Source organism: Antennarius striatus, chromosome 9 (genome assembly GCF_040054535.1).
Source record: "Antennarius striatus isolate MH-2024 chromosome 9, ASM4005453v1, whole genome shotgun sequence".
In the NCBI taxonomy this organism is placed as follows: Eukaryota; Metazoa; Chordata; class Actinopteri; order Lophiiformes; family Antennariidae; genus Antennarius; species Antennarius striatus.
The window spans coordinates 21,374,117-21,388,122 of NC_090784.1; the positions used below are offsets into that span (position 1 = coordinate 21,374,117).

The 14,006-nt window shown below is 41.5% G+C and overlaps 1 protein-coding gene across 1 annotated transcript in view; it reads left to right on the plus strand.

Annotated features, from left to right (window-relative positions):
- Positions 1-1,254: 1,254 nt before the first annotated feature.
- Positions 1,255-14,006, plus strand: part of ntrk1 (neurotrophic tyrosine kinase, receptor, type 1) — a 28,793-nt gene continuing 16,041 nt past the window's right edge. Inside the window, exons 1-7 of the mRNA XM_068324734.1 lie at positions 1,255-2,027; positions 5,950-6,024; positions 6,353-6,424; positions 9,224-9,292; positions 11,876-12,030; positions 12,819-12,961; positions 13,125-13,263. Of these exons, the coding sequence (XP_068180835.1) occupies positions 1,831-2,027; positions 5,950-6,024; positions 6,353-6,424; positions 9,224-9,292; positions 11,876-12,030; positions 12,819-12,961; positions 13,125-13,263 (850 nt within the window). The 5' untranslated portion in view covers positions 1,255-1,830. The remainder of the gene's footprint in view (positions 2,028-5,949; positions 6,025-6,352; positions 6,425-9,223; positions 9,293-11,875; positions 12,031-12,818; positions 12,962-13,124; positions 13,264-14,006) is intronic.

A 14,006-nucleotide genomic window follows, 5' to 3' on the forward strand; every position in this document is an offset into this window, starting at 1 on the left:
CTCCTGAGTTAAAACTCTCATCAACTAAAATCCTTTTCTCACTTAGCAATACTCGTCATTACTGCGGCTAAAGCCTCTCAAACTTTGCTTTCAAAGCGAGGGCTAGCGAGACACTTCAGCTCTAAAACACCCCCGGCCTCATGATAGACAGATTTTTTTTTCTGTTTTGTTTTTTTAAACGAAAGTCTAAAAATGATACAGCAGAATCGGAGATATTGACTTCTTTTTTATTCTTCACATTCACTTTCAACACCTGTCGCATTACCCGCAATACGGCTCAACCAACAAGCGTTCGGTCTCCGGCGGGCTAATGGAGCCTGGAGCTTCTCGTCTAAAGCAAGAGACGAGGAGTGGGTTACAGGGGTCTGGTAATGACACGTCATTTCAAATTCCTAGCAAGCAATTTTCAGCGCGGCATTCAGAACTGATTTCACGTCTGCAGAAAAGTTTTCCTTTTGAAAAGTTCTCACTCGTGAGGACGGGGTCTACGACAAAATATCGGAGACACAACTACAACTGATGTTTTCCAACTTCGCACTTGTAATGACTGCGAGTGGGTCGAAGGAAACTCATCGTGTGTTTGAGTCTCTTGTGTCGGGGGTTTCAGGGTCAGATTGTATCTGTGCTGTCAGAAAATGCAGGTTTGAAGGCAGGCCTGAACTGTTTCAGGATCAGTAAATGTGTTGATTGGCTGAAGACAAACAAAAGAAGGTTAAATGTCCCATCAGGTTTCAAGTTTTAGCACGTGGAAGTACTATTTCCCATCTTATTACCTCTACAAATACATATGTTGATCTGATGGGAGAACATCATTAGTGTTTTTATTCTAATTGCCTATTCTGATTGGTGGAGTGAGTGAAGAAGTGATCAAGAACTTCTATCTGTACATTTTTGACCTGCCAAAGGGAATCAACTGTTCGAGATCCACCCCTACGCAAAATTCTCAAATAAATCAAAAAAGGCAGAAGAGGACAAACCCTCCTCCGACCTCCAGCTATTGTTGGTGGAAACTAAATAAAGCCATTGAAGATACTTGATGTTTGGGAGGGGAGGCCGCTTATCTCTGAGAATCCCCAGAACTGTTTGGTACGTGAGCAACACATGTTCCGGAGAACAAACCCAGAGACCTTCAGTTCGGTGCCTTCATTTCCTAGTATTAAATCATGCTGGGAGTTCGCTGTATTGAGAAATAGTTCAATGCAGATAGTCTCTCCGCTCCTCCCCAGTTTTCCACAGCCATTCAACTGCTAAGCTGTCAGTCCTCCCTGGACCGAGCTCCATCCCTGCAGCCGTAGTGTTAGTTCGTTAGAGTTCTGCTGGACTGATCCGTGCCCCCGGGAGTCCTGACTTCTAAGAGTTGCTTGTGGATCCCCAACCCTCTCGCCCAGAGGAGGGAGGTAGATGCCATCTCCATCACCGTATCCCATCTCCTCCTCATTATCACCACCCAGGACCCCCTCCTTCGTTTTTCCCCTCTTGCTTTCCGAGGTGTCTGGTGACTCTTGTCCCTGTTATCTTGCCCCTCCCTTCATGGTGGAGGAGAGGAAGAGAGAGGGAGGAAGAAAGAGAGAGGCTGCAGCCCACTACCACCATGTCCCCAGAGGCCGCTTGCCTGCCGGCCCCTCCTGCTGCTCATACAACTGTGTCTCAGTACCAGACCCGAGCAGCTGGGATCTCCACCCTGCCAAAGAGCCAGAGTCAGTGAAAGCTCCTCACCTCCCTCGCTGCCTCTTCATTAGGTGAACGCACCCCGACTCCAACTGCAACTACCAACAGTCTCTGCCTGCCCTGGGAAGACTCCTCTTTTTTTTTTTTTTTTTCCCATCGAGCATGGCTCTGGCACCCCGGGCCCTGGCACTCACCCTGCCCCTGGTGCTCGCCCTGCTCAATCTGGCCCCGGCGCCCATCTCGGGGGGCTGCCCGTCGGCTTGCAGGTGCTCTTTCGCCATGCTGCAGTGCCTGGGATCCGACGGCATCACCAGCATCCCGACGCTGGCAGCGCAGGAAAGCGAGAACGTGACGGAGATGTAAGTACGATCACCTGCTCTGCGTCTGCCTCTCAGTTAGCGTCAGTAAGTAAGAGCTGAGGCGTCCGGAATGCTCGACTTTCTCTGTGTTCTGATTGTTTCTCCGGACTTGTAGTGGATTAGTTTGGAGTGTCTCAGTTGGCAACGGTTCTGGAATTGCCCTCGTGCGATCTGTGGTTTCACGTCTTATTGTTTGCTGATCGTTTTTGGCAAAGTCTCCTCTAATCCATATTCTCAAGTCGTCTACAAAATAGCTTGAAAATCATTGGTGCTGTTCCCTGATTGAGCGTTAAAGAAGAATCTAATAGAGGAAGGACTTTGAAGGTGTTCAAACGGAACATTGGTTCAATTGCTTCAACTCAGACCAACAAGTGTTTCTCTACATGCTAACACGTCGTAACTGAGTTGTAGCGCAGATATCTGTTTATTTCTCATAATTATGTTAAAAAGAGATGAAGATGATGTATGAAATAAAGTTACGGGAGATGATTCGCGCTGAATCCCTCAAGACAGCTGCTCTTATTGTTTGTTCTTAGCCTTCAGATCCAGATGCTAAAGTAAATCAACCGCTATTTGAGAAGCATTAGCACGGTGCTAATTTAGTCAAGCTGGTCTCTAGAAAATCAATTATGGATCGCTGCTGACAAATAAGATACGTGAGTGATGGGAACTGATGTCTCATCGTTTCGTCTTCAGTGTTTTAACAAATGAAATCTTAGAAAGTTTATCTGCTCACATTATGCTCAGTTTAATGTCAGACTTTTCTTTGTTCGCTCCTGAAAATTCTCTCTTCACAACAGCTGCTTGTCTGCCGTGTTGTTGTTTTTTTTATTGCAACAAAACGCTCCGCAAAAGCATTTTATCATCTGTGAAAAGATGAACTTGTAATAGTTTTTTTTTTTTTTTTTGTTCAAAGCGCTGAGATGTGGCTTTCAAACTTCTTCTTCTTCTTCTTGATAAACTTGAATAAAATCAGATGTCTTCGGACATATTATTTTATAAATTCTGGGACTTGCCTTTTTTTGGACTGGGGTGACTTTCTATCCGCTGCTCTTGATACTTTTCTCATTTGTTCTAAGGGTTAGCACTTCATTAGCTCAAGAACAGGTGATTTTATTCATGCTGCTGAAGCACATGCTGCAGTCTGAGATACACGTGGCCGGGGGAAAGCATTTCTCCATTTTTTCTGGCTCGAATGTAAATTCCATTTCCGATGTACCAATGAGGTTGCTCTGACCTAATTTAAGTGCTTCGCTGTGGCTCAAGTGGTGCCCAGAAGATGAAATAGAAAAAGACTTTGTGGAGATGTTTGGGAGGCTGGTTTGGATTTTGCTCCTCTACATCCACGAGTGGAGCTTAAATGAATGCCCAGATGAGGTTAAACTTCTCACATCTTCAGCATGACAAACGATATTTAACGTTGACTTTTTGAAAGTTTGTAAAGTGAAAGAACCCGACCACCTGTGATTTAACAAGGCCATGCCGTATTATTATGCAACCCACCATCAGTTCCGACAGGGAAAAGTAAATGTCACTCTCTTCACCGCCATGCTGTTCTCTCTTTGTTCCTTTTCTTCTGGATCGGAGCAATTAGCACTCGTAAGAGGTAACTACATTTGTGAAGTGCTATTTCAGGCGAGCAAAGTCAAATTACCTCTGCTTGCTCTTTCTCCGTTCACCTATCCACATCTCACCTATGCTTCCTCTCCCCCCTCACGCTAACTCCTACCTCAGAGGTGTATCCTTGTACCTAACATGTTTCGCAGAGCTCGGGCGAGGCTTGACATTCTCCCAGAACCCCCTTCGATCGATAAGTAAGCAGGAATTTGTATGCCGCCGTAGCTCGACACGCTGGCTAAACAACAACACTTCGCCGCATCGACGGTGCGAGGGAATAGAGCCGATACGTGGAACAAACAAGGGGCCATTAACCGTGAAAACAGGGGCTGAAATTCATCATATGCTGAGTTATAAATTCAATTTTGTGAATTGCCAGTCAATGCCCCCACCCGGGAACAATAGATGATATACAACCCACTTGACTCAATCCAATAAGTAAGGGCGATGGGAGATCCTGAGCCCACCTGCCCTGTAATCTCATTATTGCTGTGTGGGTCAATCAGACATGAATAAAAAAGGCTCGAGCGTTCCAGCCGACAAACAGAGAACTGGAAACGAGCCTGAAACAATGCAGAGCGCTGGGACTGTTATTTATCTATCTATCTATATCTATGTCTATATATTTATCTATCTATCCGACTAGAAATATATATCCAGATGTGAAATGTAGAGGAAGACAGAATTAAATCCTGGTTGGGATCCAGATGATAGACAGATCCATCAATTTTACATTCCTTTACATTTTGAGCAGGGAAGCTATTTGATGTCTTGTTGGAATATGGGATTAAAGTTAGTATAAAAGGGGCGGTCACATGTTGTAGTTACAAGTTTATTAAACCTTTCCATCGTGAGTCTAATATTAAGTCAGCCAAGTTCCCAAATGTTCATGAATGACAAATAACACAAGAATTTAAACTTTTCCATTTCATTCATATATTACCGCCCAGTCTGTAATATTACATGATTTGATTTTCATAGTGTCTGGTTATAATGATTATTTTGTTCATTTTAGAGCAAGGTAAAGCTTCCCCAAGGATATTCTATGTGGGCTGAAGATATTCATACTGATAAAATCCTTCAGTCGTTGAAACGGGTCAAAGAAGTGTCCTCCTGAACTAAATAGACAACATTTCTATGATGGGGGGTGGGTGGGTGGACGGGGGGCTGGCAGGCGGTGGAGGAAGGCTGAGACAGAGGTGGACAGTTTCCTCCGCCGAGATCCTTGGTACAACCAATTAAGCCATCTATTCAGGCTTCTCATGGAAAGCGCACACTGGCCTTGCGTTGAGTGCTGAATCTACAGCGCACTAATTCTGAGGTGGGTTATGTCTGGAAAAGAATTTCCCATCAGCCTCACCTAGTAGGCATCTCTTAAGGCATTATTTTTCCACAAGTGCAGTAGATTAAATTTTGAGCCCTGTGGTTTGTGGGTCTGTTTGCTCAGTGGATGTCAGGGAGGTCGCCCACGTCACTGGAGTTGAATTTGAATGCCCTCAATGTTGTTCTTTATTTTTCTCATTATCTCCCTTGAATTTCCGCCCACTCCGGTAGATGCATGTTTCACTTCCCATTTCCCTTTCGTTGTTGTGAGCTCTCCCTGTTGAATAATGATTCTTTTAAAAAGAGATTAGCTGTTTAAGTAAATAGCTACAAGAGCAATAATGCAAAGGTTACACAACTATAACTCTGTCTAAAGTTGTTTTTATTATTGATATGTTGGTGGAAAGAATGTTTTTAAGTTCTTGCCTTGGGTATAAAGCTGCTCGAGTGGAAAAATAGTATTTTTATCACCTCTGGAGCTAAAATACCCTAAAACATGAGCCTAAATAATGACTAACTCACCTGGAGTGTCTCAGGTATAACAATTTATTCACATGTTAATCCAAAAACAGATAAATGTCATTAAAATACTCAATTAAAAAACTGCTATGAAAGACTGAAGGTCGAAATGATGCTACATTGTAACAAAGTGACCTTGGGACGTTGTCCATTCTGAAATTATAACGTTGTTACATTGTTACTTTATTATGTTACATTGTTACTTTATTATGTTACATTGTTACTTTGTTACAAAGTGACCTTATGAGATTACCCATTTGTGATATTGTAACATTTTCATTGTCACTTTGTTATGTTGTCACATTGTTACATTGTTACTTTGTTAATGTTTCCATTGTTACATTTTAACAAAGTGACTTTGTGTGATATCTTAACATGTTTCCATTGTTACATTGTCACATTGTCACATTGTTACTTTGTTATTTTGTTACATTGAAACTCTCTTGTTCTCTGCATTTACCAGCTACATTGAAAACCAAGCGGGCCTGGAGAACATAACCCAGACTGAGCTGGTGAACTATAAAGAGCTGAAGAACCTGTGAGTAAAGCTTTTCTCACCACATGGAAAACTTTCAACTCTCATTTGTTCCTTCCTCCCTCCTGGTCCGTATTTACAGGCGTTACATCTAATGACCTGACTTATACATGTAGTCAAATAAGATGCGCATAGAAAAAATCGTAATTCATTTCTTTATTATTCATTCATTCATGTTTTATAGGCACTACTTTCCTCCTCTTTGAAAAAATAATTGACAAAAGAAGAAATTTTAACAATAATGAAAGCCAAACTCTCACGAATTAGAATTATTTCTGAGTTTTCACGCTTTACGTCTGTTGTTGTGATGTATTTCCTGTCTCCCTCTCAGCACGGTGACATCATGTAAGCTGAGGTACATCTCTGAAAACGCCTTCCAGTACAACCTGAGGCTGCAGTATGTGTGAGTGTCCCCGTCTCCCTGTCGATACCAAGGATTGTCTTGCCTCTTGTTTTGTGTTTTGAACCTTGTGTGGGTCATCCTATTTGTCGCTGTCATTCAGCGCTCAGCCGGCCCTTCGCCGTCGCTCATGTCAGCTGAAATGAGAGCCGCACTTCTCCAAATCACCGTGACTCAATCAGTTGCTCATCCTGTTGTGTTACTCATCCGTCAATCTGATGAAGTTGTGAGACAATTTAAGATGCTGAAACCCCAGATTACACTCTGGATGTTATGAATATATTTTCTCTTTCATCCGGTTGCTTGTGACATGAGATCCCCTAATAATAATTTGGTCTAACAATCCGTTATGTACTGGACCGACTCATCAACTGGAAGCATCAACTTTGAGTATTCATCAGCGGCGGCTCCTTATCGCCACCATCTTGTCCTCACCATTTTGTGCGACATGCCCGATGTTGTTTCTGAGGATCAGAGATGGGAGTTGGTGGAGGCGGCGGCGGCGGCGGCGGTGGTGGTGGTGGTGAGGTCGGCTGGGTGAGCTCGAGAAATTGGAGAAGGCATCCACCAGTCACCTTTTACTCGCTCACTTTGGCGGATTATCGACAACTGATGCATAATAAATACACTCCACTAAGGGTCCATTATCACTTAATCAATATTTCACTGTGGAGGACAGGGAAGGGTGGGGTTGGGTGGAGCACGGGGGCTTCTGTGTGACAGATGTATTTCTAGATTAAGAGCGACAGACCAACGACAACCAAACTGAGGCGGGGATGTTGAGGCTGCATCGACCTGAACCACTTTCACTTCTCTGCTGCTACTCATGTCGTGTCCTGGAAGAAAAAAAAAAAAAAATCGTCTTATATAAAAAAAATTGAATTCAGATCTTAAGAATGGTTAGAAGAAACCGAGCTGCTATTCCCGTCTCTGGTCTCCCCCCTGTGGGCCCGGCTAGGAATCGAACTGGTAATGGATCAGCCCCAACGGCTAACCGATCTGACATGAACTTTTGGGAGCAAGGAAAACAAATAATTGAACCCTTGGCCCTGCCAGGGTGAATATGTATTGGTTTCCACTAGGCGCTCCCCAGTGTGGCTTTTTGTTATCTTCTGAGGGGGGGTTTATTTACACCCTGGTTCTTTGGCGGCCTGAAGATCAAATGAGATGATGAGGTTTTACAGGCCTGAGAGGACTGACAAGATGATATCTACCCATCATCCATCACACCGCGATGATCTGAGACAAATTCTGTGCAATACTGAAGGGATTAGATGTAAAACTGACTGCTGTTGGTGCTTGACGAAAAGTTGGAGCACATGTGTCAAACTCAAGGCCCCGGGGCCAAATGTGGCCCTCCATATTATTTTATGTGGCCCGCAAGAGCATAAAAGGTCAGACTGTCTAAAAATAAGTAGGTCAAAAGGGTGCTTTGACCAAAACTACATCTCCCACAATGCAGTAATTAAGCCCATTTTAAAATTGATAATAATGTTTTGGCGTTATTTTTCCTTATTTGCTAGTATAGTTTGATCCTTGATTGATGGATTCTGTGGGTTTCATAACGTGACAAATTAAAAGGATTTATGTTAAAACAAAGAAACAAACAAACATATTTTTTTCTGTTTAACTGCAGCGATTGTAACTTGAATAATTCAGAGTTATTTAACATTAAAGGAGTAGTAACATTTATTTTACATTACATTGAGTCACATTTAGTTACGTTTTCAAGTTACATCCGGCCCTTTGAGGACACGACGCTCATGTGGCACTTGGTGAAAATGAGTTTGACACCCTTGAGTTAGAGGATTACTAAAGTGAATGCAGTTCATTCTGATGGCAGCAGGAAGTCTGATTCATTCAGAGTCAATGATGTTGGAGGAAATGCCAGGAGATCACCAAAGTAATCAGAGTACTCAGTGAGAACAAACCTCCACCGAGGTGACAACTTTTAGAACAGTGTGTGGAGGTTTATCCTATTTTTTTTTGGTGTTTGCTTTGCCTAACGTAAAGTTGTAAGACGAAATTACGAGAGCTGCCCCATCCTACAATCCTGATCCAGATCATCATTAAAATGTAATTCCCTCCAGGACATTCTGCGATCCATCTTTGGTGAAAATTTCATGCAAAATCACACATCAGGTTTTTGTGAAACCCTTCTAATAAACAAACCCACTAATCACACAATGTCCTTGGTAGAGATGATTAGGATTCATCTCCTGGGCACCACGAATATAACAAAATTGAAAACCAAAGCGATTAAGATTTCTATAATTAAAAATTATGCATCCCCACAAATCTTCTGGTCTGAGTATTCCACCTGAACAACATCCACCCTGCTTGAAGTGTTTGTGACTCTGGACTAATCACCTAATGTACTGAACGCTAAGCAAATACTCCCGAGGTGAGCTGGAGGTGGGAACGCTGCTCGCAGCTGGTGTGAAATACTTGCCGAGGTAATTGATCAGAACCTTTTCGGATGCATTAATGTTTTCCACTGAGAGTCATTCAGAGCAGGTAAGCATTGCTCTGAAAGTGAGCAATCAAATCCCAGCGTGACTCCCCTGCAGAGCAGGACCACAATGCAACAAGAAAAGACTATTTTTATTTCGTATTTTCTTAATTTATGTTGAGATTAGTTTCTTTCTACAGTTATATTTGTATGCATTTTTTTATGTGTTCAGCTGGGGTTTTTTTTTTCCATAAATTTAAAATAAAAATAAAAAATAGTACGCAAAACTGTGGTACCATATATACTGTGTTGCATGTTGCTGTTAATGATAGCTTGTGTCTTCTCTATAGGAACCTGGAATCAAACTATCTGGAGCACATCACCTGGAAGGTGTTTCATTTTCTGCCGCTGCTCAATCTGTGAGTCCCTTTAAATGATAATAATAAGAACACTCTGATTCAGTGGAACAACTTTTAAAATCCCAGGAGGTCAAGGTGATTGTAAAAAAGGAAATAGTGTCAGTGATTCAGCAATGCAGCTCCAGAGGGAGCCGGAAGAAATGATGATGATCCAATCATTATCAGTCCATTCAAACCTGATTCTGCATCCACTTCATTAATTCATGACACCTGTTCCAGCATCCAGCACGGTGTGTCTTCATTGCTGCTTGCCTAAAGTACATGTTGCAAAGCAAAATGATCCAAGTGCTCAATCTTTTTCCATATTCAATGGCCCACATTATGGAAATGAATTAGATGCATTGAACATTTAATGGTTAGTCCAGTGGTAATATATTATTTTCACAACACAGAGGAGGATCTTTCTAAGCCAAAACAATGAGCGTTTATTCCCTGATTAGTTCTTAGAAATGTATTTAAATAAACATAGATGATATTTTTCACTGTTCAGCCGTGTGCGGTAAAATGTTCCTGACTCATAATAAATCTTTATTACACAAAAGCGGCCCTTTATTTGAGGTTCCAAATAAATCAAGGAGAGATCAAATGTGGTCTAGAAGGAATTGCTGACTTCTGATTGGTCGGAGAAAATCATCAGAACCACAAAACGGGACAGACATGAAGTAAAAATCAAGAGACAAAGTTGTTCGTAGTCTGATGAATTGATGATGATGATGATGATGATGATGATGATGATGATGATGATGAGAAAAGGGGAACAAAGGGAGGTGAAGTTATGAGACAGGGACAGGTAAAACAAGGTTTCTTGTCTTCCTGCTTCTTTTTTCCATCGTGGAATGTACAGAAGCAATTTGGGTTAAAGTGTTTTTTTTTGTTTTGTAAAATTGGTTTTGTAAATTATCTGGTGAAACGAGCAAAATAAATGGTGGGAACGAACGATTATTCAGCCAAATTCAAAATGCGGTTCCAAATCAAATCATTTTTTCAGCTGCTCCTCAGCCGTCGGTTGAAATGCCCTCATTTGCCCTCGCATTCTTCCCGCTGATTGCGACTGACTGATCCGTTCACTTCTACTTTTCCCAACTTGGGAAAATCTGTCAAATGGGAGAAAGTCACTGAAAACCTGCTGTCACTAAAACCTGAAAGGGCATGGAAATAGTTTCCTGGTTGTGTCTAAATAAGAACCAGAAACTGTTTGCACAAGCTTGCTTGAATGTCTCACGCCTATTTAAGTCACCCCACCTAAATCCTTGATCCTAGTAGATGCAGACATGTTTTTCATCCAAATGTAAATTCTTTGTCATCAAATCCAGTCAATCGAATCTGAATCTGCATCATCTCACTCACACTCCTCCTCTTCCTCCTCCTCCTCCTCCTCCTCCTCCTAGATGTAATAGATTTCACAAGTACAGGACGAAACGCTGGATATTTATATCCTGGTTGATTTTCTCTCTGGTAAACAAGACTGAATGTCTTTTAGACCCGATGCCCTCAGCACCTTTTAAAAACATTTTATGGATTATTCGAAGGTGAGCTTTTAAAACATCATGAACTGTTGTCTGCAGACAATATTAGAAACATCAATCTGGATTTTGAACCAAGCATTTGTACAGAGATTATCTAAGATTTCAGTCCTGGTGCTGCGGGACAAAAGCTTAACCTTTGATGGAGTAGATCACCCAATTCTTTTAAATAGACTTAACACCTGCTTGGCCTCTCTTGAATTGATTATAAATGCTTCAAATCCTGTCTAAATGAGAGACGTTTTATTGTAACCATGCATATATTCTCCTTGAGGATCCACTAATTTTAATATGGTGCACCCCAAGGCTCAATTTTAGACCCCATACTTGATTTAATTTATATATACTTCCACTTGGTTATGTCATCAGGAGGCAGGGCGTTAACTTTCACAGCTATGCTGATGACACACAGTTATACATTGCTACCTCTCCTGACAACACACAGCTGATTGATTCCCACCTATTTAATTTGGCTTTTAACTAATGTCCCTTTTTTATTTTTTTTTGCCTCGGTATTCTTTTTGTTCTTATAATTTTCATGCTGACATGACTAACTTTAAGTGAGTCATGTTAATGGAAACTACTGCTGCCTTTTGAAACTTGATTGGCATCGCGTCTTGGCAGCAATACCTTTTATAGTACTGAAGAGAAAATAATTTTTAGCGTTTATTTTTATTATTATTGTTTATTGCCGTTTTTTTAATTGTTGTATTTTAATATAGTCCAAATGACATTCACAAACCTTTGTGTAAGACATCATAAAAGCTGCACCACTGTTGTACATATTTGAAGTTGAAGTAGATTTTTTATCTTAATTTGTCTTAACTTCTTACTGTTCAAACTGAATCAAAGGCAATTAAAGAACAAGAGTGTTCACTGCAGATGTTAAATAAATAACCCAGATGGAGGGCAGAGAATTGTCTTTAACAGTAGAAATGATACCAAAAGACGGAAAATAAAAGGTTTAAAGAAATGCAGGTGACAGTAATAAACTGAGGGAAGACAAAGACAGGAAGTGTGAAGTGGAAGTGGAGCTGATGTCTTTTCCTTTCTCCTTCAGGGTTCTGAGGGACAATCCTCTCATCTGCTCCTGTGAGCTCCATTGGCTCCAACAATGGCAGAACAACGACCGTGGTGACCTGGACAACCAAATGTTGACTTGCTTCTCCAACGACCAGGAAGTTCCGCTCAGCTCTTTGGTGATAGAGAACTGCAGTGAGTTTGGCCTTCGCTTGGTTTTTAATAGTAACTACATCTATTAAGTAGGGACATTTCTCTCGTCTTTGATAACATTAAATCTCAATTTAAACTCATAATAATCAACCAATCGTGGGCCAGTATGCAATTTATGTAAATGTAATGAGTCCTATTTTTTCAGTGTAGAAAAAAGAAATCTATAATTTGGGGGTTTTTTTTAATATCACCAAATATTTGGATTAATTATCCTGTTTTGTAATCCTTTGCTTCAAATAGATCACCATTAGTCTAATCAATTCATTTAACTTACCCAGATTCTTTAAACTAAAAAAAAACCTATTTCAATACATGTAATGTGCCATGTCCATTTAACTTATAATTTTACAGTTTTTTTTAAATCACTTCTAACTTGTTTAATTTTCTAAAATCTCAAACTGACAATATGGCAAAATAAGGTCACAACAAGGGATTATAAATTACAGTATAGCAGTAAAACTGTGGATTTTATCACTCAGCATTAAATTTTCATGTGAATGTAGATTTCACAGTAGAGGATGTCAATTATTGCTTCAAGTAAAGTTTTGTTTTCTTTCTTGAATCTTCATCCAATTTACTTAAAAGGTAAAAAATAAATGAAAGCCATAACTGCTGTGCCTGTATTGTGTTCAGGCGTTCATCCAGCCGTGACGGAGTCTGTATTGTTGCTATAGTTCCATACATCGGAACATCTTGTTGCCAGGAGACACACTATACGAGGTAGTTTTTTGGCCCTGTGCTGTTTCTCTGAGCTCCTCTGCTGATTTCAGGTCTGCCTGAGGTGACCATTATCGCCTCCAAATCCAAGACCATAGAAGGAGGTAACCTCACCTTCACATGTCAGGTGACAGGAAGTCCCACTCCCAGTGTGCGATGGCGAACCGAGACTCTCCACTCTCACTTTTCTATCCAGGTGGTTTTCAGTATTTTCAGTATTTTCGGCTGCTTCTTCTGGCACATTCATGCTTTTGCTGATTACTTTTTAAGTTATAATTTCCTTTTATGTCTTATATTTCACTAAAAAAGGAAGTGATTTAAATTCTTGTGCGACTCTGATCAATCCGTGTCTGCTGCAGGAGAACATCTGGGACTCCACATTAGAGGTCGTCCTTTATCTCGCCAACGTTTCCTCTCATGACAACCTGCACAACCTCACCTGTGAGGCTGAGAACCAAGCTGGGCCCGAGGAGGAGATGGTGCAATTGGACATTGAGTGTAAGTGTCTGCACAATAAAAGCCACAGTCCTGAAAGCTCACAATCTATGAAAGTCGCCGAGCTTAATGGGGTCTAGGGCGATAACACACTGGGTCCACTTTTCAAGTGCAGGCAGGGTGGACAGCCGGAAGAAATTAAAAATGGACTGCACTGATTTCTTCCACAAATACGAGTGTGTGCCCACCATGCTTCTAATGGAGCTCTTTGTCAGCTGCCACTCACTCTGGCGGCTGGCGACAGGCGTTGAAATAATACGGCTCGCCGTCAGATTTAAGGATACAGTAGAGAGTGAACTTTCCTCGCCTGGCTCTAAAAGAACTCCTTCACCCCACGTGCACTTGCACTTCCAAAAATTACTGCAAGCTGCAGCTTGACTGGAGATGTTTACCGCTGTTTTCTCCTTTCAGATGCATTAGTGCATGTGGAATGTGGAAGTCGAAGGAACGGCAAAAGAATGACAGCACCCAGCGGTCCCACGGAAAACACACAGTCAGACGCATTAGTGATGCATTACTGAAAAAAATACTGGCCAAACAATATCATATATCACCAACTCAGTGACACTCATTAGAAAATAAAGCCAAAAAAGAGCAGGGGCGCCAATCAGCTGAAGCCAAATGTACAAGCATCAAGGGACAGATAATGAACATCAGGAAAATGGGGCTGATAACCCGGGCTAAGATCTGATTTGAGCCTGCGCTAATGGACTTTCCCCCTCCTACTCCGGAAAACCGCTTCGTCC